The following is a 26,515-nucleotide window of genomic DNA, read 5'->3' on the forward strand; positions in this document are numbered from 1 at the left end:
TCCCTCCCACAAATTGTCATCCTCCCAGCAGCTCTTTGCAGCAGGACTGCGCCATATTCTCCTGCTCCGGGAAGGTATCGAATCCAATCCGGGTCCGTCTCCTGACCCAGGTCCTGAGAAATGTTTTGCTGCATCTGCCGGAAAAGAATCTTTTTAGGACGGTCATACTCTGTTCAGTGTGTCTCGTGTAAGAGATGGTTGCATCGGACAGTTTGTTCTGGGCTTGATCCCAAAACCCGACGTCCACGTAACTTTTATAAATCTTTTGTGGCTCCTTGCTGTTCACGCCCAAGGGCGTCCCGTAGTCTACGCCTAAGCGCCCCCCCCCCCCCCCTACGTTCCAGCAGCCCCGCTGCTCAGCAAGCCACAACAAGTACCCGCTGCTGCTCGCGCCTCACGGCGCTAACAACTCAAACAGCTGCTACCACTCATAACTACAATCTCCGTAGCAGATTCGGAAGCAATGCTGAGCAACAGCCCCTGCCCCCGTCTTCTCCCCCCTCTTTTCCGGCAGCAATCTTGTAGATCAGGGAAACAGACTCTTAGTCCCTACCTCCGTTTGCACCGTTTGCCAGCACAGAATATATATGTTTGCGACATCCGCCCAATGCAGCTCCTGCCTTGGGTGCTGCCACTTTCCTAGATTTTCTGGTCTCCGCGACGGCAACCCCCCGACGGGTTTCATTGCGCCATGTTGCCAGGTCGCAAACCCAAATCATCCGGGTACCCCAATGCTTGCCCAAGGACGCGCAGTCCCAGGGCCACAACAGCAATTGCGTCCTGGCCTTCCTCAACCCAGGCGTAGTCACCCGTCACTTACTCCCAGAGTGGCGACGTCTCCCCCCATGCACTTCAGAATTCTGCAGTTAAACTGTAATGGACTAACTGGGAAGATTACGGAGATAGTCGATTTCATGAAGCGGCACAACATCCGCATTGCTGCGATTCAAGAGACTAAACTCACAGCTCGATCTGCATTGCAGACCTTCTCTGGGTATAATGTCCACAGAAAAGATCGCGAGAGCGGAAATGGAGGCGGCCTCGCGTTTATAATACACCACTCTATGCAAAATTATATATTTGATCCTGGCATCGACCGCAGGGATAATATCTTAGAACGTCAAGGCCTATCTGTCCGGTCAGGCGATGCAAACCTAGAAATCATCAACATCTACATCTCCCTGCCACCTGTTGCCCCAGTGGATACCGCCCTAATATCAGAGCCTTACTCAATGGCAACAATCGCATTATCTTAGGCGATTTCAATGCCCATCACGATCTATGGCATTCAAACTTGCGGGCGGACAGTAGGGGTGAGATGTTGACAGATCAAATAGAAGAAACGACGTTCTGCACAATAAACGGAGACGCCCCCAGACGTATGGTAGGAAGCTGTCACAGTTCGCCAGATATCTCAATCGTGAGCGCAGAACTCGTAAACTGCGTCGACTGGCAGCCGATGGTAACATTGGCATCCGACCACCTGCCTATACTTATTTCGCTCGACGTACCGCCGACTTCATCGTTACCGAAAAACGCACTTTCATAAACTTTAAAAAGGAAAGTGGGAAGAATATAAATCTTTTACAGACAACCTCTTTGCTTCCCTCCCTATCCCGACTGATGCGCAAATTATCTGGGTGGTCGGCAGGCATCGGTGCAATTTAGAAACGAAACATCAAAGCCAAGGAGAATTAAACAAGGGGTGCCACAGGGTTGTGTCCTATCCCCACTTTTGTTTAATTTCTACATATCTAAGCTACCTTCACCACAATCGTTTCCTACGCCGATGACTGCACAGTAATGGCTACAGGCCCAGGCCCACAGATCGATGAGCTATGCAATAAAATAAACGGCTACCTCCCTGATCTCTCCAGTTTTTTCGACTAAATCTTCCGCGACCTTATTTACAACATGGACGTCCCAAATGTCGACCATTTTGAACATCCACGTCGATGGCACTACGCTACCGACTGTCCTACACCCCAAAATCTTGGGTGTGACGTTTGATCAGGATCTACATTTTGGTGAGCACGCAGCCGCAATTGTTCCGAGAATTCAGAGCCATAACAAATCCCTTGCTGGCAGTACCTGGGGAAAAGATAAAGAAACGCTCATGACTACATACAAAGCAATTAGCCAGCCGATTACGTGCTACGCGTCACCCATATGGTCGCCAAGCCTAAAAATCACCCACTGGAAGAAGCTACAGACCTGCCAAAATACTGCTCTCAGAATTGCCACGGGCTGTCTTCTTATGTCCCCAGAATACCATCTAAATAATGAGGCGTGAATACTCCCCATCAGGGAGAGAAACGAGATGCTGACCAAACAGTTCCTGTTAAACACCCAGAAATCTGGGCATCCCAACAGACATCTGATTGATGAGTCAGCACCGCCTAGGGGCTTAAGGAGTCATCTCCGTAAGCATTTTGAGGAAATACGGCACCTGAGAACCCAGCTGTATGAAGCGAAAAAACACAAGCAGCTCCTTGGTGAACTCCACAAACAGGCGTCGGACCTTTATGCCGGGAATTGCCCGGTGAATCCAGTACTCAAATAAAAGTATCCAAAACTCGCGGAAGAGGAACGCATACTCCCCAGGGAAACGCGAGTCACTCTGGCTCAACTTCGTTCTGGATACTGTAACAGGTTAAACTCTTACCTATCCAGAATCAACCCCGACATACAAAATGTATGCCCCGCTTGCAATGTGTCCCCACATGACACCAACCATCTCTTTAATTGTAATGTGGAACCAACGCCTCTAACACCCCTTTCCTTATGGTCCACCCCTGTTGAAACAGCAAGTTTCCTTAGACTCCCGTTAGAGGATATTGATGACAATCTGTGATCGGTCGCAGCTGTTAGGTGGGGCGAAGCACTGCTACAACAACAACAACAACTGTGTATAACAAAGCTTGCCCTTTAAGAAGATTCAGAGGAAAATCCAAGCCGCAATAATGGAGCAATGAGCTGAGTCTTCTAAGAAGACAGGTGAAAGAAATGTTTAGCTATCAAAGCGTGTCGGGACGAGTACAGGGATCTACTGCGGATGTACAAGCGTGAAATTTCCAGGGCCAAGAGAATCTCATGAAAAAGTACGGACATAGAGTGCTCCAGCGAAACAGCACGGTTGCAAAAAGTCCTAGCAATAGGAAACATAGTCCAGGGACTAATAAAGAGAACGGGGAATGGTTACGTAATATTGAGGAATCCCTTGAGGTGCTTCTCGATAGACATTTCCCAGCGGGAGATTGATTAGAAGAGCCAGCAGACAGCACTCACACTTCGATCACGGAGCTGGTTGTGCCGGGCTTGGTGACCGATACCAAGATCGAATGGGCAGTGAAGACGTTTTCAAAGTTTAAATCGCAGGACTAAGATAGTATATTCCCGGCCATGCTACAAGTTTCAAGTAGGGCGGTCGTGGAATGGCTTAAAATAATATTCGATTGGTGCATAAGACTGAATCATGTACCGCACTCCTGGAGAACTGCTCGAGTAGCTTTCTACCAAAGGTGGGAAAAATCGGTCACGTGTATCCCAAAGACTATAGACCAATTTGCTTAACATCATTTCTGCTCAAAACCTTTGAGAGGCTCATAGATGTGTACATAAAGTCCAACGTGGATGAAAAGCTGCTCTCCACAACACAGCTTGCGTACACCAAAGGCAATTGGTAGACACCGTATTGCATAGGGTGGTAATAAATATAGAGAAATCCCTGGAATATAAGGAATATGCTCTAAGGGTCTTCTTAGACTTTGCCGGGGCTTTCAATAATGTTTCTAAATGGGCGATTATGGGTGGTCTTAATTACATTAAAGTACATCCAGCCTTAACCAGATGGATCGGCTGCACGTTAAATTGCAGGAAGATTACATCACAATGGGGATTGTACGAGGCCACGAAATCAGTGGACAAGAGCACGCCGCAGGGAGGGTGCTATCACCTCTGCTGTGGACGCTGGTTATCAGCCAACTGCTCAGGCGATTCGATGAGGGACCCGTAAAACTTACGGCTTACGCAGATGACGTTGCCATTGTCATAAGTGGAAAGTGCCTTCCAACTATTAGCTCTTTGATGGATCGGGCGCTTCTCGATATTCATAACTGGGCATCTAATGTCGGGTTGAAAGCCATCGCGGAGAAGACGAATATGGTCCTGTTTATAAAGAGGTACAAGGTCCCAAATTGGACCAGGCCTAAGTTAGGAGGGGTGACCCTACAGGAGAAACATTGCACAAAATATCTAGGAATGATTCTAGACAGTAAGCTGTCTTGGAAGCTCAACGTGGAGGAGAGGGTGAAGAAGGCCTCAACGGCACTTTATGCATGTAAAAGTATGCTGGAGTGTACGTGGGGCTTATCGCCCTCTCTTTCTCATTGGGTTTTTACATCGATTATAAGCCCTATTCTATACTATGGAGTTCTTGTTTGGTGGAAAGACACACAAAAAACAACATACCTCAAAAAATTAGAGGGAGTATGCAAACTATCAATGCTTAGCATTACGGGTGCCCTGAAAACAACCCCGACGGCTGCACTGTATGCCATTGTGCACATTCCACCTGTAAACCTGGTAGCAAAGAACATAGAGTTAACAACTGCGACCAGGATCGGTACCTCGGGACAGCTTGAGCGCCGACCATACGGCCATAGTACTATAGCGTCATCAATCACAAGACAAACAGACTATAGGGTTATCTACTTTAGTTACATATACTTTGTTTTTATAAATTACTTTTAAATCATTTTATTTTGTATAATATTTCAAAATGAAAATATTGGAAGTTATCAAAAAAACATCTTTTAAAAAAATAAAGTTAAATATTTTCTAAATTCACAATTAAAAATAAATAGTTTTAATTTGAACTATAAATGGCGATCCTGCCAGGAGATGAAATTATTATTTTAGCTGACAAACTTTTTGATTTAATCAATAAACCTCATTCCTCCAAATCTCCTGTAGTCTCAAATATAAATAATAATATTTTAGAACAATGCGTTAAAAATTTAACTGAATTAACTACGGCTATTTATCAAAATTTAAATAAAATTTCTAATGATATTAATCAATTATATATTCGTTCAAGAACTAAAGATAGAAATAGATCTAAATCTCGAAATTTTTCCAGATCCAGAAATTTTTCAAACAATCGTAATTTTAATTCACAAACAACTATTTGTTGGTATCACAAAAAATTTAAGAATAACGCTCTCAAATGTATACCCCCATGCAATTTTAATCAAAATCATAATTCAAATTACGAACAAAATTTAAACTGAAACGATCCATTAAGACGGTGACGGATAATGGAACTATTATTAAACCTACTCGTCGCCTATTCATATTTGATAAATTCAATAAACTTAATTTTCTTATCGATACAGGTGCAGTTGTATCAGTTATTCCTTTTTCTAAATTTAAAATTTATAAAAGAAATTCGGATCTTACTTTTACCGCAGCAAACGGTTCTTCAATTGAAACTTTCGGTACAAAACTACTTAAAATTGATTTAGGTTTAAGAAGAGATTTTGAATTTCCATTCATTATTGCGAATATTGATACACCAATTTTAGGAGCAAACTTTTTAGAAAAATTCGGAATTATTGTCAATATTAAAAATAAAGAAATAATTGATTCTACTACAAAAATTAAAGTTACTGGATCTTCTGGATTTTCTGATATTTTCTCACTTAAAATTCCTATTGTCGAAAATAAGTTTTCAAAATTACTTAATGAATTTCCGTCTATTACCTGTGAACCAGATTATACTAAAAAAGTTAAACACCATACGGTTCACAGGATAGAAACAAAAGGTATTTTACCATTTTCGAAACCCAGACGTCTTGATCCAATCAAACTTAAAATTGCTAAAGCTGAATTTGAATTTTTAGTTAAAACGGGTATATGCAGACCCTCAAATTCTCCTATTACATCTCCACTTCATCTCGTTCCTAAAAAAGAACCAAATGATTGGAGACCTTGCGGAGACTATCGAAGACTTAATTTTATTACTACACCAGATCGGTATCCTTTACCACATATTCACGATTTAACAATTGATTTAAAAAACAAACAATTTTTTTCCAAAATTGATCTTGTGCGTGCTTACCACCAAATTCCAATGGCAGAAGAAGACATTCATAAAACTGCAATAACTACCCCTTTTGGAATGTTTGAATTCGTAAGAATGCCTTTCGGTTTGCGAAACAGTGCTCAAACTTTCCAACGCTTTATTAATGAAGTATTTTCTGATTTCGATTTTGTATTTACATACATTGATGACATTCTTATTGCCAGTGATAATGAAGATCAACATATAAATCATTTAAAATCAGTTTTCAAAAGACTTGAAGAATATAATTTAAATATTAAACCTTCAAAATGTACTCTCGGTGTAAATAAATTAAATTTCTTAAGTTACGAAATTTCAGGCGAAGGTATTAAACCATCTTTAGATAGAATTGAAATCATAACAAATTTTGAAAAACCAATTTCTATAAATAAATTACAAAAATTTTTAGGTATGATAAATTACTATCACAGATATATTAAAATGTTAGCAACAGAACTTAGTCCTCTTCATGACATGTTAACACATGCAATTAAAAACAAACTCAAACAATTAAATTGGACAAATGAAACCACAACAGCTTTCGAAAATGTTAAAAAACTTTTTGCTAAAAATACTTTACTTACGCATTTCGACAAAAATGCTACTTTATCATTAGCAGTAGATGCATCAAATGTTGCTATTGGAGCAGTTCTTCAACAAACTAGCAATAATATACTAGAACCCTTAGCTTATTTTAATCATTTTATTTTGTATAATATTTCAAAATGAAAATATTGGAAGTTATCAAAAAAACATCTTTTAAAAAAATAAAGTTAAATATTTTCTAAATTCACAATTAAAAATAAATAGTTTTAATTTGAACTATACAGACTACCTGATTCCCTATCTGCGCTTCGAGGGCGATCTTAAGGCCACAATAGAGGTGGACGGTTGGCGCAAGGATGCGCAAATGGCGGACGAGGCGATACATGTATACACAGATGGTTCCAAAGTAGTGGAAGGAGTAGGGTCTGCGGTATATTGTGCTGATCCGAAAATAAGCAGATCCTACAGGCTGCCAGATTACTGTAGCGTTCACCAAGCGGAAATATTATCAAGCGCCGAGCTGTAAAGTGTCGAAGATTATGTGTAGGTCTTACAACCTTAGACTAACAAAGTTGCTTCTATCATTAAAAATAGAGGACTGTAGACTCATGACGGGTATTCTGACTGGACACTGCCTTCTGGCGTCACATGCCTTTAAATTAGGCTTGGCCAGTTATAGCATATGTAGGAAGTGCGGGTTGGAGGAGGAAACGATCGACCACACTCTTCCTCAGCCATATGTTCCCCCAATTTAGACATTACTGCAGCCGTGTTAACTTTGATATTGACAGCCAAGCAGCAATTAAAGCCATAATCTCGCATAGCACAACATCTAAAAGTGTGTTAGTAGTGTAAGCAATCACCGGAAATAATCGGGACGGGGAAAAGCATACATCTATATTGGGTCCCAGGACATATGGGAATAGATGGGAATGAAAAAACGGATGAACTAGCTAAAAAGGGCGCATCCCTTGAAGCTTGCTCCGTAGAGGTCCCAATTAGACTGGGCGAGATTAAGCGAAGGCGAGAGTTGCACAGGATCGACCAAGCGGGAAAGGCGTGGGTTCAAGCGCGGGACTGTAAAGTGTCGAAGATTATGTGTAGGTCTTACAACCTTAGACTAATTAAGTTGCTCATGACGGGTATTCTGACTGGACACTGCCTTCTGGCGTCACATGCCTTTAAATTACGCTTGGTCAGTTATAGCATATGTAGAAAGTGCGGGTTGGAGGAGGAAACGATCGAGCACGTTCTGTGCTCGTGTCCTGCCCTTTCCAGGCTAAGACTCTAGCTATTAGGAGTGATACAGCTGTCAGATCTAGAAGCAGCAAGTGGCTTAAGTCCTATGAAGCTTCTAGTATTTGCCAACAGGACGGAGTTATTTTATAACATAGGTCCTGGTTTTTGATAGGGTTTTTTCAGTTTGGTCGTTAAAAAAAACATCTGGTAACACTACGGACTCATTCAGTCTATGTGAGGTCCTCATGGACAGTCCAGTTCAAACTAACCTAACCTAGATCATGATGCAATAAACCAGACAGGTGAAGTCAATTTTACAATAAAAAGAAAATAAAAAAATTTAAGTATTTCCTTTATATAAATGGACAAAAATCAGCGAAAATAGTGTCCTTGTATAACTACATATTCTTACTGAACTTTGATTTTAAAGTCTTGACATAGAAATTATAAAGAAATTATAAAAATATTTGTGAGAAATAAAAATTTAAAAGTGGAGCGAAAGTTGGTAGAAAAGGAGTTAACTTATCAATATATAGTCAATTAATTGTGATCCAAATTCTTATCTAATTATTTAACCATGAGCAACCTAACGGATTTTTTTTTTATACTTTTGTTGCATTGTCTCGGTGTCTTAACCCATATGTGAAGTTTCACTTTCGTAGCTTAATGAGAAGTTACTTAAATCGGACTCCCTGATGAAGATGTATAAGAAGTGTCGAAACGCGTGGGAGAATAGAAAAAACTGTAGTTTTTGTCTTTTTTATATTGGTGGAAAAGCTACTTAGAGGAAAACTATTCGATATTGTTGTTACGCTGCAGAAAATTATATAAGGTCAGCACTAGCGTAGACCTAGCCTATTTGGCGACTGTCTTAGCTCCCGTTGAGCATTTGACCAATGCGTTTAACGATCTACTTTTATATGATAACATCATACGCGATGATACGGTGGCACCACTGTATTACTTCCCAACTCGTTGTGAACTAGTACTATATTTTCGCTTTAGATCATGAGCCTCAAAAATTTAAAGTGATTGCCATTTCGCATACGCAATGACAGCACAATTGTGCTATGGAATGCAGACCCCTGCTTTCGATCTAGCTCACAACTGGATCCTGTTCTGATATTCGTATTGTTAATGAACGTGTCCCAATTATCGATACGTCGAAGTTTTTTTTTACTTCTTTTTTGTAACCGGTACAGAACCAGGTGGAAATGTCTAGCTGATTTGTTATTTGTTATTATACTGACGGGAGACCCGAAGCTTCCCTGCGTAGGAACGCCGCCTGTTGAAGATCTCGAATCGAATCACGTTCGCTGATTTTGTATATTCTATGTTATTTTTGATCTGTTGTTGTATTCTTAATTGTCGAATCTCTTAGCGAATTCCCGTATTTCATTAGTATTTTTTTCGCTGATAGTCAGTGATATTTTGGCTTCATCTCGCTGTTGAATTGGCGTACTTGTTTACATCAAAAAACACGAGCTGTGCAACAAAGCACCATATCGACTGCAGAGGCGATCCGTAATAACGTTACTGAAGGGATCCTCTAAGTCCAGGAATATACCTAACGTATATTGTTAGCTCTGAAGTTATGTATCCACCCTCTGGACTTGTTCATATGGAACAATCTCGCTTAATCAGCGTTTCAGATATGAATGTTGGGCTGTTTATGGCTCAAAAGTCCTACTTCTGCATATTTTGGCGTTCCAAAGCTTTTAACAACCATTACCTGCCTTTCTTTTCGCTATTGTAATTTTGCCATAATTTTTCAGTCTGCACAATACATTCCTCTAACTTTCAAAAATCTTCACCCTTCACTAGCGGCAGGTATGTCCGTCATAAGAGGCGACTAAAATACCAAATTCATTCAAGAGGGTACGACAAGTGACTTGTAGAGCATGATTTTTATTTGCCGACTCCTCTCAACTTTTCAATTGCCTCTCTAGTCCAAAGTAGCATTTATGGGCAAGAGTGATTCTTCGCAGGATTTCAGAGCTGACGTTGTTGTTAGTGTTAATGCTGCTTCCCAAATAAACGAAGTATTTTACTATTTCGAATTTATGGCTGCCAACAGTGGCGTGGTTGCCGAGGCGTATGTGAACTGACTCTTTGCTCGATTTACAGCAAATTCATGTGCAATAATTATTTTCCTAACTGGTCTCTAAGGTGATTTTCTGAGGGTGGCACGTTAACTTCACGTGAAGTTGGCTTGCCACTCGATATTTTCTAAAATATAGTCGCGGCAAATTTTCTTGTTTCACGGATAAATTACGGCAAATTCGTGGCAATTTTCCCAATTGGTAATTTTTTTCCACGTTAAAGTTGTATTGCCAACTTCAGAGAGGTGCCGTTATCATTCCCACAGGTATCAGCCATGGCCTTGAAACCCTCCGTTATTCGTCGGATTTTTTGGTAAACTTTTCATGCGTTGTTCAGCATGCTTTTCCTTCTAAATAGGCGTTTCTCATCCTTTTTCGCATCACGATAACGCTTAGAAAACCGCGTGTGACTGTAGGCAACGTCCTTTCTTCCGATACAGCGTGACATTCCTAATCGTACCAGTAGTTTTAACGCGCTCGCTGGAAATCTATCGTGTCAGCAGCTGCGGTACGTAATGAGACAGCAGTATGCTCCAACTGCTCGGTCACATCGTCAGGTTGAAGATTGCTCTCAGTGAGCAGATGTGAGAGCCGAGTGGAGTAATCACCTGCTGTTTGTTTCGTGAGCAGCTTTTCGACTGCAAACTTTCTTTGCGTCACTGCGCGAGCTTTCTTTGCTGCACAAACGGCTTGTACGTGTGCTTTCCACAACGTCAAGACAGACCCCAAGCCTACCGCACAACTCAGGAACGTGATTTGGATTTTTGTCGCTTTACCTACAGCGGTATAATCTAAGCCCCCATAACTCTAATGTGCATATACCACACCAAAATATTATTATTACATTTCTGAATGAGAACGAAGAGTAACTCTACTGCGTGGAGTTGATCCATGAATGTCAGTTTTAGATTGGATTAAATAATAAATAATATTGTAAAATAATATCCGTCAGCCTGTTGAAATTCAAGTTATTACGATACATAACCAACCCTGTCGTGGGAATGGCGCTGAATACTTCCGGACGGCGTGGGATTTCAACTCCAACAAAGCAACCTTTTATGAAAGTACCTCTCATTCCGAAGTAGAAACCTAGAGTGGAGTATCACCCTATTCCGCCCTAACCCAGAAAAATAAAAAAAACTTTAGAATGTTATTCAAAAATCTTATCACAGAATTGGTTTCAAAAACGCTCTTAATCAATATATTTCGACGTGGGATGGGGCGATTATGAAGAAATTTCTGAGATAGGCCTTTATTCAACTGAATTCTGAAACAGAGCGTTTTCAACCTGGCAGCCGCGATAGGGTTATTCCTCTGAACAGTGAATATAATTCAATACGTCTTCATAGAAAAAATCCAGCTAATGAAAAAAAAAAAACATTCCATTCAGATTTCGATTTCTTCTCCATTACAATAATCATTTATTTACTTTTAGTAGCGCCCTTTACAAATGCATATCACATATCAGCTGCTTCGGCAGGCGTTTCTTTTATGAACGAAAATGGATTAGACCGAATGTCACAAACAACAAATGCACAATACGCTGCATCGAAATCATTACGTAATCGTCGAATGTACGCAATGTGCCCACCACATTTTCAGCGTGTTGGAACGGAATGCTACTCACTGTTGCCACAACCCAGCAGTTGGCTGGAGGCGCATTTCTTCTGTAAGGACAAAAATGCAAAATTAGCAGAACCACAAAAGATTCAAGATCGTAAATTGCGAGTCTTCCTCAAGAAATATGATGAACAAGTGGGATGTGAGTAACCGAATGTCAAGATTTTCAAAATTTATTACATTTCTATATTATCATTTGAAAACCCAACCCATTTATAATTACTTTTCGTTTTCTTTTTGTGCAGCAAATGGTCCCATTTGGATTGGCGCTACATACGATTGGCAAAGCAATGTGTGGCAGTGGAGTATAAGTGGCAAGAATCTCACATATGACGCCTTTAGTCGAATGGAACCTGAGTAATAAAATATTATATTTGTTATATAAAGTCTAAAGAAATCCAATGCAAACCGGGTATTGCTTTTTTGCTTGATGCATTTGGTGAATTTTTCAAACCATTTTTTTTTTTATTTCATTGCGTTTTCGAAAAATATCGAATGTTTGAGAAAGTTTTGCGAACATTTCGAACTTTTTCTTTGGGGGTTTCAGAATTTTTTTAAGTATGCAATTTTTAGCGCATTCATTTTTAGTCTAACAAAGTATAGGTTAAAGGGATTTCGAAATTCGCATTGATTTCTGAAGAGTGCTTTAAATTTTCTGCCATACAAGGTTTGAAACATAGTTTTTATGTGAGCGAAAGTCTTAATTTCCTTCTGAAAAAATTATCAAAAATCAAATCGAATTTTGAGAAACCTATAACATGTGTTTTTTAGACTAATGGCGTTTTCTATTCTGTGTGTATGTGTGTTTATTTCACGAAGTATTTTCAACTGAAGAAGAAAAAGAACACTATTACCTTCAAACTCAGCCATTTTGCAGAGTGTCAAGTAACCCAAGTGTGAGGGTAACAGCAGTGTTAACACTTTTCCCGGAAAAGAAAACGCCAGAAGCTAAGAGGCAACATTGGATAAAATAAACTTAAGGCAGTACAACAAAATTAGAATTTTCTTCGCACCAGAGTAACCATGGTTTATTTCATTTTCGCTAACCATACCTATAGTCCAGCACGTCTGAACTATTTTTTATTTTCAAAACTTAACAAACTAACACTTCAGCTCTCCACTACAGCTCCTTCCATTGTTTTTTTTAACGCTGGAAGGTATATTTTTGGCAATATTTTGCATCAACACCCTAACAAGTTCCTGATGCCTCTAAGAAAATTGTAAAAAAGTGGTTTAAATGGTGGAATTTCGAGCTGTTAGTATGAGATGCTGGCGACCGCGATGGTGTGGTGGTAGCGTGCTCCGCCTACCACACCGAGGATCCTGGGTTCGCGCGTAGGCCAAAGCAACATCAAAATTTAGAAACAAATTTTTTTCAAATAGAAGAATGTTTTTCTAAGCGGGGTCGCCCCTCGGCAGTGATTGGCAAGCACTCCGAGTGTATTTCTGTCATGAAAAGCTTCTCGGTGAAAATGCATTTGCCTTGCAGATGCCGTTCGGAGTCAGCATAAAACATGTAGGTCCCGTCCCGCCAATTTGTGGGAGAAATTAAAAGGAGCACGACGCAAATCGGAAGAGAAGATCGCCCTAAAATCTCTTCGGAGGTTATTCGCGCCTTACTTTTTTTTTTATTTAGTATGAGATGCTGTTTATTGTTATTAGTAAGGAATATTTGTAAGAACTAAAAGCTAAAACTCATCAGGACACTGCAAGCATGGCCAAGGGACAACTTGTGACCAGTTTAACGTGTGTGTGTACAGTGGAGAGGACAACCTCTTACCAAATTTCTACACGATATCTTTAATGGATTTTGATTTACAGCATGTAAAACTTTACAAAACCGACACATTCTTCCTTATCGCGAAGTTCACGCGGAAAAGTGTTCGCCTTCACTTCTTTTGTTCGGGTGAACTTTTTCCGCCTATCGGCAATTTCGGGCGGACAAAAGTTCACTTCGAAACAGCTGATGCTCTATTGCGAATTGGCAGTGAACAAATAATTAACTTACAATTGTGTAAATTTTGTAACCAAGCATATATTTCCATAAAATACAACAAAAATATAAATAAAAAATTTATAAAATAATGTTAAGTATTGCACTTAGCTTGGTATTGATTGAGCGTGAGGAGAATATACATAAATGTGAAAGCGGTTCGGAGGCAATTAAGGGACAGTTCTAACCCTTTGGAGCTAAATGATTCACTGTAAGCCAAAAATTACTATTTTCAGCACATTTGAATAACAAGTTAATTTTTTTTCAATTAGTTTTCGCCAATATTACAGGCTAAACAATTCGGCATTCTAATATTTGCTAGGTATTCTTGCCACTCCTTGCCACCATTGAAGCAAAAATTTGGAGTTCCACCAATTGTAAAATTGTGCACATTTCTTCGTTTTTTCGCATAGGGAAAAGGCGTCGGAAAGGACCATGAAGTGGGTCTTAGCCAATCTTGTTTCAGTGAGGTGCTCAACATTTTGGAACCGTTGCTTTGTCCACATTGGATAACTTGGCCGACTGATACGTTGTCATAAAAAATAGAATTTACAGCAATACAGGAATTTCACTTCTTCCACTCAGCTTCCGATTGTGCATTATTTATTGATTTATTTCTAATAATAAAAGAACATATAATTATAAGAGTATCAAATTTCAAAACAAAAAATTACTTAAATTTTGTTTTCCTCTCGTTCGCCTGTAAAATATAAGTGAACAAATTTGGGTTTCCCCGCTGTTCATTTCGCCCGAACAAAGACTTGCCGATAAGGTGAAATCTTTTTCGAACACGTAAAACTTTTTCGCCACCCTCTGCGATAGAGTGTACAAAAACTGTGAATATTTTCGGGTGAAAATAAAACTCGCGATAAGGGTGATTATGTTTAATCCTTTTATCTCTCTTTGGTATTGAATAATAGCATCCTTTCCGATTTCTATACAAGTATAAAGCAGATACAAAATCCATGCCAAAATTTTATGATATGCTTGAAACACATTCAAATTTTATTTTTCTGAATGTAGGCAGTTCCACACCCATTTTCAAAAGTGCTCCAAATTTCTGTTTCTCATCATAAAGCCAAATCACAAATCAATTTTCGTTACTTTATCCGTCTTTGGTAAAGAATTATCGTATTTTTTCCATTTTTCGAAATTTGCGATACCGAAAAAGTGGGAGTGGTTAGCGTTTGGTTTTGTCCATTTTCAATAACAATCTATTCTGGATGCAGGTTAGCCAGCATAACAAGTTTCGTAAAGATATCCGCCTACCACGCCGAGTGTCCTGGGTTCAACTCCCTGAAAAAGTAACATCAAAACTTAGAAAAAAGTCTTCGGAGTGTATTTTTGCCATAAAAAGCTTCTCAGTGAAAATTCAGCTGCCTTGTAGATGCCGTCCGGGGTCGGCAAAAAACATGTAGCGACCTACCCGCCGATTTGTAGGGAAATTTAAAAAAGGAACACGACGCAAATTGGAAGAGAAGCTCGGCCTAAATCTGCTCGGAGGTAAATGACGCAAAGTATTTATTTATTTTTTATCCTGTTAACGGACGGACAGACATGGCTCAATCAAAATATTTTTCGATGCTGATAATTTTGATAAAAAGAATATATCTATCTGGATTTCTTTAAGCCATTACGTACCACCGTCATTTAATCATACTTATAATACACTTATGTACAAGTACGCGGCGGGTATAACTAAACTAGGCGTACTGAAATATAAGTTTGTTCAAAAAATATTAGTTGTGCGATGCCACCTTTCGGGAAGATACCATGATTACTTTGTTGCAAAATTGCTGTTGTACTCTATAATTAATTTTACACAGTCCCGCTTTTGTTAGGATCGGTGGAAATCTTTAGTAGATGTTAAGTTGATAAAAAAAAAAAGAAATTCACTAATTTAACCTCAAACTGAATTTCATTGGCATATTTACATACATTCACAACCTAATTCGCATATTAAAAATTTGTTCGTGATCTTATTAATGAGCGCCTATCTTGCAGGATCAGACAGAATCTGGAAAATCATTGTGCTGTGTTTGATCCAAATCTAGAATACAGGTAAGTAAAATTTGTTCACCAAATGCAACAAATTCCTACTACATAAATGAAACAATCATTGCTAATGCTTTTTAAAGTTGAAAATTTCAAAGCATCCATATTCATCATCATTTGAAGGCACACACAAATTTTAGGTTCAGGGAAAAATAAGCCCGTTATACGAGAGTAAGGTTATGGCGATCTTAGCTTTACATATTAATTCTATCAGGCCTGTTCTGAAAATATAGCTATTTTAGTCTGCTGTGTTCGCATTAAATTGCAATCAAAAGCTGGAGGTTTTAATTGTTGAAGATGGTTTAAATGCGCTAGAAAAGTATGTGCTGAGAAATTTCACTAGGGGGTTCGCAGAGAAAATCTTTTGTACAGAGAACGTGGAAGACCAAAGAGTAGAAAAAAATGTATTTCCATGTAAACTATCAATGTAGATAGATGCCACAACCTCGTACTTCTAGAGCTCGTGTTTTCCTTTTTATAGACGTCTCTTATTTATATATTTTGTATGTGGTATACAAACTATATACTATAATGGATATTTAATTTCAATGCTATACCACAACCATAACCCACTCCCAGACTCTGGCATTGTGGTTTAATGCAAAATGTACTTAAAATGCGGATAGTAGAATGTGTGAAATGGTTAATCAAGTTGTCTGACTGCCCATCAACTTAAAAGCGAATTGCGGTCAATTGACGTGCTAATGATGTGTAGCGCCGGACCAAAGAGTATATATTTGTCAAGAGGCGTCACTCGATACTTTTGTTGTTGCCAAAGCAAATTACTCGATGTTTTCTCAAGGTAGTCGTTGGTTTTTTTTATCAGATGTATTTATAAAAACGCTTTCTATACATTTTCGTGGGGTATTTGTGTTTATTTTACTGATTGTATTAAATTAATTAATTAATTCTCTTTCTAAAAATCGTAATTATGCAAAGTCACTTTACCGCATAACTATATAGGATTCAATTAAAAAAAACTAAACAAAACTTCCTTGAGAATCACATTCGACATGACAGGGTTGCTTTGGCAACAACAAAGTATCGAGTGACGCCTCTTAACAAATATATACTCTTTGGCCGGACGGGAATATAAACAAAACAAACGCATTCGTTTCAACTTACAGAGATATGTATGTACATATGTACAGAATCACATTCAAATATTTACATATATAAATGTACACCGTAAAAATCTATAAGCGCAATAAAATGGAAATCACAAACCAGCCAAATTGCAACGTGAAATGCATTTTTAATTTCGTACATAAGATTCATTTCAGCTTTACTTTCACTACAAAATGGCTATGCTAATGAGCACGCACGCACATACAAACATTTGTATATAAATATTTTAATTATTGCATACATTATTCTAATTATATTTCATTCTTTATTCGCAACAAACAGATGGTCTGCACGTCCATGTCCGGATAAATTTCGTTTTATTTGTCAACATAAAATGCCGAAGGTCAGCGAAAGAAATCGTCACAAAGTATACAACCGTTGGAATGCTACTTATCCACATCAATTTGCTAATGAGGTTATATTGGAAGTGATGGATCAACCGGGCAAAAATGGAGCCAGGTAAATTTGCGAATTAATTGTATGCTTATAAATGATATTCAACTGATTAGAATGTGTATTCATAAAGTTTTATTTTTTTACAATTAGTTAAGCGTTTAAATACATGCACATTTGGGTTTGAAGGTCCTATTAGTAGCAATTTGTACCTAGTAATTTTTGAATGAATTTATTTTTCCGAAACTTTTTGCCTTGTATCTTCTTGCCCTTCTTTCATTTTCTTATTCCCAGCACTTAATATATCGTCTTCAGTTGCTTCCAGCGCCCCTGATGCACATTCAGTTTTCTCTTCGTTTTCCGCAATTTTAATCTCATTTGGTTTAGGTATTTCAACATTGCTTTCTACATCTGTAACGTTTAGCACATTTTTAGTTACTGCCGGCGCCTCTGCACATAACTTATCTTCTTTAGCAGTGTCCAGTGACTTGGATTCCTCGATTTTTTTCTCATTTTCCTCTTGCGTTAAAAATTGATCCCAATTACTAAGTCGCTTTTTTGTTTCCGCCTCAGATTCAACAACCCTGATTGTGTTTGAAAAATATAAAAAAAATTTGTAAAAATAAAGCCTTCAAGCTTATCATTGTAAAAAAATTACTTGTATTTGGTCCTTCCATCCCAATGTTCAGCGGTTAGCTGTCGTTGACCAAAGTAACGTCCCTGCATCATTTGTATTACCATATCGGCTTCTTCGGGGTCGGCCATATTAATTTGAGCAACTCCTTCAGGATGACGCTGCATGATTAAAGAGCAAAATAATTAAGTCCAATTGTTATAAAAATTCTTTTCTTCTCTCCTGCTTACTCACATCATATATAACAACTTTCCGCACAGTACCGCATTTGCTGCACTCTTCACGCAAGTCATTTTGATAGTCGAGTATAAGCTGTACTTCCTTCTCAAAAATACTTGGATCGAACAAATTTTTAATAATGACAACTTTCTCGTTCTTTGAACGTTCGCCGCGCATCTTTTCTGGTCGCCAATCGAATAATCTAAAATAGACAAAAGATGCATAGTTTTTATTTGTATTGGCAATGATTGTAAAAGCCTTTAATTCAAGTCAAATTAATTTTCTTCAGTCGAGAAACGTTAACAATTATTTGCGGACTTTCAAAACTGAAAAGGACGCCATAATTTTTCCCCATTTTTTCAAGTCCGCCTAGTTTTTTGTGTGGCTGTGGGATTTATTCCATTCACATTGACGTATTGAATTTGAATCCTCTATCAGAATATACCTAACGAGTGGTGCCCCGGCCGTAACGTAAAAAATCACAGGTTATTGGAGTGCTTTTGAGTTAAGGGCCGAACCGCTGGCAGTTTAAATTGCCCCAACTAAAATCAGCCCCTTCTAGCTCTCAAACTTTCACTTTGCCTATTTATCGCTGTTTGTACTTACTTTTCTTTAATTTTCTGCAATTTCTCCTTATCCTTCTTTTTGCGTTTCGGCTTTAATGCTGGATTATATTCACCACGCATTTGGAATTCGGCACGTTGAACGCGAATTTTGTTACCACGAAGATTATATTCATCTAAGATATTCAAAGCTAGTCCCACAGATTCAACCTACAATAAAGAGATAGAGATTTAAAAAAAAATATAAATGAAGTAACATTTTTCATTGCTATATCATAAATTTATTACAAGCGTAGTTCATAAATTGTTATCTTAACTTCCCTGCTTTTTTTTCGTTACTTTCAGATCCAAAGTTAGAGTAAAAGCCGTTGGCAGCGATGAACAAATTGTGATCCCTAAACGAAGAGGCGGAAGTCGTGGCCCTCATGAGCTTCGTCGTCGGCCTCAGCACCCTCAAACTCAACCAAATGTTCATCCGAATGATATCGAATCTCAGTCGACTCCTACATCTTTAGCAACAGTGCTACGTGACAATGAAATTTTTGCTGCAACAACAACATCTCCAATTAAGGCAAACAATGCATTACACAATCAACGTGGACATGGCCATCCACGTACTCCACATGACCGAACGGTATCACGTCAGCGACAAAAAGAACTGCGGCGATTGCAACGCAAAAAGGAGCGGAGCCAACGTATGCAACAAGAAAAGGAACGTCGTTTGGCTGCACAGCGTCAACGTATACGAGAGAATGAAATTCGAATGCATCAGCAACGCGAACGTCAACAGCAAGAACAACAAGACCAACAACAAAAATCACATGAACAACAGGGTCCACAACCAGAACTGCCAAACCGTGAATTAGATGAATTACGTCAACACGAGGTCGCACAAGAACGACAGCGTCATCAACAAGAATTGGAAACGTTGAAAAAACAGCAGGCCGAAGAACAAAAGAAACACGAAGAGTACAATAGCAGCGAACGGATACGTCAAGAACGCATTAGCAGACAACGTGAACGCGAACTGCAAGAACGCATTGAAAAAGAGAAAGCGTTACGCGAGGCAGAGGAAGAGCGTGCCAAGGAAGAGGCGAAGCGAGAAAAAGAACGCCTAGAAAGAGAGGAACAACAACGTAGGGAATACGAGGAACACTTAAAACAGGCACAAGATGAACGTGAACGTGAACTGAAAGAACAACAGGAACGGAAGCGTAAAGAAGACGAGGAAAATCGCCGACATTTAGAAGAAGAGGAGAAGCAGCGCCAGGAAGAGATCAAACGGCAGGAGGAGGAAGAAGAAAAACGACTAGAATTACAACGACTTGAAGAAGCGCGTAAACTGGAAAAACAAGAACTAGAACGTCTTGAAGAAGAAAATAGACGACGAGAGGAATTGCTGCGCCAACGTCAAGAGGAGATTGCCAAACGTGAAGAAGAACAACGCAGGTTTGAGGAGGAAGAGGAGCGTATCAGGAAAGAACTTGAAGAGGCAGAAAGACGACGCAAAGAAGAGCACGAAGCACAAATCAAAGCTGAAGAAGAAGCGCTAAAGGCGTGTGATGAGGCAGAACAACGAGCAGCTAAAGAACGTGAACGCCAAAAACAAGAACGTTTACAAGCGCTCAAGAAGCAAGAAGATGAGCGCGTGCGGCAAGCGCTTGAAGAAAGGAAACGTAAATATGCCGAACGTCTATCGCGACTCTCACCCGAGGATCAACGTAAATTCTTCGAAATGCGCAAGCGACGAAAGTCTAAGAAAACTGAAGAAGTTTTAAAACAAAATGGCAACGAGGCATTCGAGAATGAATAAACGCAAAGAAGGAATAGGAAAAAAACCAAATCACTTGATATTAGAGTTAATGGGATAAATGTGATGGACGTAGCAAAACTCTATTTTGAAATTTAGTTACAAACTATAAATGAAAAATGTGTAAATAGTGAATCTTTTTTCCTTAAAACCGGCTGCGTCTAGATCGTTCTATCCCAAAAACATCGCTTAAAAAATGAAGCTAAAAATAAGTCACTTTAGTTTATAAATCATTGCTGCTATTCATTTGATTTGAAGGAAAAACTATTTTTTTTTCTGCTTTATAATTACTATTTTAAAAATTAATTGATTAATGCTCTACAAAATACCAATTACAATTTAGTATTTTTTTAAGCCTAACTATGAAGCGCCCAAAAGTGGTAAAACAAAGCTTTGCAAAAGTTTTTAACAAAGCCTTCGTTAAAATTACAGTTAAGGCACTATTTAGCTTAAACTTTTATACTACATTACAACCAAGGCTATATAAAGTGACATACTTACATAAAAATTCTCGCTTGTAAATTTATAAAATGCATAGTTATTGATGATCTAAAATTTTAATTATCAATTCACAACTAGCATACCATAAAATGCCGAGAAGTTCGAATAGGTTTTAAATAAAACCGTATTCGTAAATATATGGGTGTAGCCAGACTTTAACTAAGAATTTGATATTAGTTTATATATAACAAACATAAAGGAAGTTTATTTAAAATACGTACTTTTAAAGTTGTATCCGGTCGACCTTAAATTTCAAGATATCCATATAAGAGTTAACCATATCCGAGCTAATATATAGAAAGAGAGTCTACCACCTGACCTTAGATCAATTTGCTATGCTGAAGCTTGAATCAAGATCGGAAGCGAAGTCGATACTCCTGAGATTTTAAGAGTGCCTGTCATCAGACGATAATCTCTAAGTGGTCTAATAAAATCGTTCGCAAACAGTTGAGGTAGTGCATGAACATGCTGTTACTTTATTCATATGCGGCTGAGAATGTTTAGACCGGCGACTTTTATATCGCTGTACGGGGTTACATTGGATTGCACTGGTCGAACAATAAGATACATCGCACAGACTGCATATGTCCATAGTATTTCCAGATTTCGCTTGAAAATAATCGGAAATCCCATTTGAGTTCCAGGACTTGATAAATACAAGAAGTGTTCTTACACCAAGCTTAATTGCTCCATCGAGATTTGATCTCTGCCGTCCCTTCTAACAAAACGTGCTCAACCGTTTTTTTCTACAACTCGCACTTCCTATATCGACTGTCAGTGGCATGTCCTAATTTATAAGCATTTGACGACAGATGGCGGTACCCTGTCAGCACGCCCATCTTGAGCCTTAAATCTTATCTCTTTAGAGATATGAACAACTTTGTAAACCTAATATCGTAGGATTTGTACATGATCTTAAAAATTTTGCAGCCCCGCGCTTGAAGGCACGCCTATCCAGCTTCATAAGTGCTACCTGGTCACTTGGTTTAGGTTACCTTGCAACTGCTTAGCAGACCTTCGGCCTACGACCTTGCACGACTTTCCCAAATAAACATCATGATTTAAATAGTGCAGGATATTTATTGCTCGTTTAGGAGTCAGATATTAATATGGTCGGATGGTCGCCCCATATGAGCCCAAATTTATATATAGTATATGATTCATATAAGACACATATTGGCTTCATAGACAGTTCATTTTCGGCACCTTTTAGACTACGAAAATAATCTATTTTGAAGTCTCTTGGAGATGTTTATGGATCTTATACGTCTAATATAAATATTGCATTGCATTTTTGTTTTCAAATTACATTATTTTTTTCGGGAAAGTCCATTGAAACTAGGGAACCATAAACGTAGCGTTGTTTCGAACAATGGTGATTTGGAAAAGGCGCAAGTCTCCACATCTACGTCGTACTGAAGGGGGAATTATGCGATCTAACTAAAGACGTACATACCTTATTTTTATTCTAATAATAAATTTACCATAATACAATATGAATATTTGTGCAAAATTGCTTTATTAAATATACATGCTTAGCATACGGCTTAAAATTTTTATGATTTCGGTTCGGAGTCATAAAATACTCCTACATAATCATATTTCTTGTAACGCCATAATTTTGAGCGCTCCTAGAATTTTTGAGGGCCTCTATTGACTCTAGGGTGGGACAGATACCTCAGTTGCTCTGGCATGTATAGAATAATTCACATCATAATAAAAGCACAATATAGAAAATATTACGTAGTTTTATATAGAATGCACAATGCTTATCGGTTTGTAAATTTTAACAAATATTTTCATATTGTGCGTAAAAATCAACAAAGCGCATGCCACAGCTGACCAGCTCTGATATAAAATATCAATTTTTATTAAAGTATTTTTAAAATTTCCTTTAAACCTATATTTTAACAATTTAATGTAAAAGAAAATATTGACACGCACCTTTCCCGCTCCATAATAAACTTAATTAAACTGAATACTAAATTTTAATTTTAAAATTCACCATCCTTAAATACATACATACATACTTATATATAAAACGACCAATATAAGGTTTTATGTAATTTTAATTTTAAATATAAATAAAGAAGCTGCAGCTAAGTTCGTAAATTAAGCATCATTAATTGAATCACATGCTTTTAAGAATATAAAATTTAATTTTTAATGTTATTAAGCAATATTTATGTACATGTTTTTAACTCTTAGTGTTTTGTATACAAATGTATTAAACAAAATCTACTATAGCTCATGTTTTTTTGTAAAATTACCAATTTCGATTGTTATAATGTAATTTATTATGCAAATGGTTGTACATAACTATTTTGAAAAACAAATACAAAAACTTTAAACTGTAAAATTATTCAAAAAGTGCAGCTAAAAATAGTTTTTATCTAATAATTACCTCACAGTATGTTTTTTTTATATTTAATCTGAAACAAGAAGAGACATACAAAACATATTGAATTATACATATGTGGAGCCACTTATACCGACATACATATTTATATACACTTGTTTAAAAACTGTTATCTATTTTAAATGCAATTACAAATTGGAAAAGCCAAATACAGCAACATAAAGGAATTAATTATATATATAGAAAATTAAATTAAAATTTAAAAGAATATTTAAAGTAAAATTATATTGCAAATAGAAATAAGCAATCTTATACAATGCAATGGTGGATTGAAGACACCACCTTTGTGAAATCGGCAAATATTTATTTGACACAAAAACAAACAAAAATTTATAAAGGAACAATAAAGTTTTAAAAACAACATTAAAACCCGAATAAATTAATATTTTATTTCGAATATGTCCCAAAGCTGTCGACAATTTTTCTCTCTTCCTTTGCGCTTCCTCTCATTCTCATTGACGATCTGCCTCACATTTTTTCTTCTAATCGCATGACACCCCCACTCCAACATTTTACGTTCCATTTTCTCTTGAAATTGCTACCATGAATTCTTCCAGAGCTATGCAGTATGAAAAATACCATTTATGTATATGGAAGGTGCCACGCCCCCTTTTCCATAATCCAACATTTTTAATATCATACTGCTCTTTACCTAAATTCCTTGTTCTAAAATGAATATTGGCAGGGATATGAAGTTTGAAAAAATTCCATTTGTATGGGAGAGGCGTGGCATCTTCTATACATATGGATATTATTTTCAGCCCATGACCATCCTTGGGAGATTTCTAAAGGTTATTTCAAATATAGTTGTGATGGGACAATCATACACACCGAATTTTAATTTTATATACAATCAAGCCTGTACCCGCGGCCCTGATTGCATAAAGGAAACATAACACAAAACTATTACGATATAACCCCGATGTGATCCTGGAAAAAGTTGCGAGGCAGTTCAGAAAATAATCTTGACGGTGTCCCGAAAAAATATCAAAATAATAACGAAAACAATTATTAAATAGATTGAAAACTTTCCGAAATAATTCAGGGAACAATCACAAAATGAACCGGTGATAGCTCTGAAATCATCCTGAAAAAGTGCGAAAATTAACCCATAGTCGCGAAACAGACCCGAAACAATGCTGGAAATATTTTGAAATATTCTCGAAAACGTTCTGAAATGAAAATTGTTTACTTGGAAATCTATACGAAGCATGAACTATATTATATTGTGACGAATATTAGCATCACTAATCTGATACATAAATAAAGGCACAACAACTATAAAGCAAGCTGCCGCTCTTGTGTACATCAAATCAATCATCTTTTACACACATACATACAAGGCAACGAAGAGATAACTCCCACACAGATGTAGTCATCAGCCGAAGTTGTTCTCACACATGCACACGCATTTATGTAGCTCAATTACAAAGCAGGAGATACAGCAGAAGGCGAAACGTCTAGCAGCGCAAGCTGAGTAATCAGTAATCAGTTTTATTTAAACACGCTATCAGTTGCGAAGTGAAATAAAGACCATTTTGCAATACAGAATATTGGAGTGAACGTTAGCAGAAGGTTTCAAATAAGGGGAATTTCCCAAAATTCGTTACAATATTAAAATAGTTTCAAAAACAATCTCAAAATGATCCGGCGATAATTCAAACTTATCCCGATTCAATGCTTCCAATATATTTATCAAATAGTTTTCTTTTTCGAAACGGTTCGAAATAATCTTGAAAACAATTCCGAAATCAACGGATCAGAAACAGTTCCGAAAAGAGGTTAGACACAATCGCTAAACGGTTCCGAAATAGTCCAAAAAAGGTTCCGGAAAAAATATAGAATACCGAAGGTGTAGGGTAGTCTTAAGAATTCCAGCAGTCATTTGCCGTATATGAATCCAGTACGCTCAGATAGTAGTACTACTACAACTACAGCGAGTTTGGGGATTTTATGCCCCTATTACCGTTTACAACGATTAAAACTCAACCTGTCAAAAAAAATGTTGGTTGAGTTGTCTAGTCTAACAACTTTTTGTGGCATTACCGTTTACAACCTTGTGTTGGTGTAGTTGTCAAAGACGTCAAAATCTTACAACTGATTATTAGCAGTTGTCTCATACAATTTTGCAGTTGTTCTGAAAAAAGGTAACGTTTTACAAGACGGTTCACCACCTAATTTTTAACAAAAATTTTCAAAGTTGGTATCAAAAGACACCTTTCGACCCCCAATTTTAGAATCCGAAAACAAAATTCTACCAATGGAGGCACGAGTCACCCTGGCTCAACTTTATTCTGTATATTGTAACAGGTTAAACTCTTACTTGTCCAGAATCATGCCGCCACACTTAATGTATGTCATGCATGTGATGTGTCCCCACATGACACCAACTATGTTTTTATTTGTACTTAGTTCAACAAAGTGCGAGTTATAATTTAAGCAAGGCCTAGGTCATAGGAAGCCTCTAGTGTTCGCCAAGAGGACTGAGTTACTTTTTGGCATAGGTATTGGTTTCTGATAACGGTTTCAGTTTGGTCGTTGAGCAAACTTGTGGTAACAGGATGAACTAAAAAAGTATATGACCTCACGGACCGGCCAGTTTAACTTAGCCTAGCCCGAAAATGTTAAAAGTCAATGCGAGGTTTGGGAGACTTATAACTTCTACTTTGTAAGACTAAAAATTACTACGCAAATGTTCGATTTCATCGAAAACTTTCTTTAGATAGTTTCTATTACACAACTCGTTGAAATTTTGTCTTAAAGTAAGGAAAAACTACAGAAGATCTGTCTTTATATTCCAGTCTCATATTTATGTAAAACTTGTATCAGTATTTGAGATATTGATGAAAACACGGCCCTTGCTAAGACTTAGCAGGAAAAAAACTTCGTTTGTTTCTGCTACATCAAAAGTCTAGACAAACCCAGCCCATCGGCCGGCCTTCTCGTTTGTTTACTTGTGTACCGGCACCTAATTTAAAAACTAGTTAGTCGACATTTTTCTATGCGGGAATCCTGCTCATACCCGGGCTATTGAAGACTTTGGAATAAGTCACAACTATAGGAATAAAAATATTCTTGCCATTCCGCTGGTAGTCGAAGACAAGTGCACAAAAACTTGCATTCCGAGAGATGAAGGATAAGCTTGTTGTTTATATCGAAGGCGTCGATA

General features: G+C 37.8%; 2 protein-coding genes across 23 annotated transcripts in view; one reads left to right on the forward strand and one right to left on the reverse strand.

Moving 5' to 3' along the window:
- Positions 1-23,741, forward strand: part of rgn (regeneration) — a 399,549-nt gene extending 375,808 nt beyond the window's left edge. For 12 of the 14 annotated variants that reach the window (XM_067789675.1, XM_067789678.1, XM_067789671.1 and 9 more), the window contains 5 exons: positions 11,447-11,773; positions 11,877-11,988; positions 15,629-15,685; positions 17,090-17,266; positions 18,962-23,741. In XM_067789675.1, the coding sequence (XP_067645776.1) occupies positions 11,447-11,773; positions 11,877-11,988; positions 15,629-15,685; positions 17,090-17,266; positions 18,962-20,429 (2,141 nt within the window). In that variant the 3' untranslated portion in view covers positions 20,430-23,741. The remainder of the gene's footprint in view (positions 1-11,446; positions 11,774-11,876; positions 11,989-15,628; positions 15,686-17,089; positions 17,267-18,961) is intronic. The other 2 variants (XM_067789685.1, XM_067789683.1) reach the window with 2 other exon arrangements.
- barc (RRM1_TatSF1_like and RRM2_TatSF1_like domain-containing protein barc) overlaps positions 14,783-26,515 on the reverse strand; it is a 121,713-nt gene continuing 109,980 nt past the window's right edge. For 8 of the 9 annotated variants that reach the window (XM_067789662.1, XM_067789661.1, XM_067789666.1 and 5 more), the window contains 4 exons: positions 18,660-18,826; positions 18,069-18,255; positions 17,859-17,995; positions 17,313-17,784 (listed from right to left, as the gene is read on the reverse strand). In XM_067789662.1, the coding sequence (XP_067645763.1) occupies positions 17,433-17,784; positions 17,859-17,995; positions 18,069-18,255; positions 18,660-18,826 (843 nt within the window). In that variant the 3' untranslated portion in view covers positions 17,313-17,432. Of the gene's footprint in view, positions 14,921-17,312; positions 17,785-17,858; positions 17,996-18,068; positions 18,256-18,659; positions 18,827-26,515 lie in introns of those variants that run through there. The other variant, XM_067789669.1, reaches the window with a different exon arrangement.

Source organism: Eurosta solidaginis, chromosome 5 (assembly GCF_040869045.1).
Source record: "Eurosta solidaginis isolate ZX-2024a chromosome 5, ASM4086904v1, whole genome shotgun sequence".
In the NCBI taxonomy this organism is placed as follows: domain Eukaryota; kingdom Metazoa; phylum Arthropoda; class Insecta; order Diptera; family Tephritidae; genus Eurosta; species Eurosta solidaginis.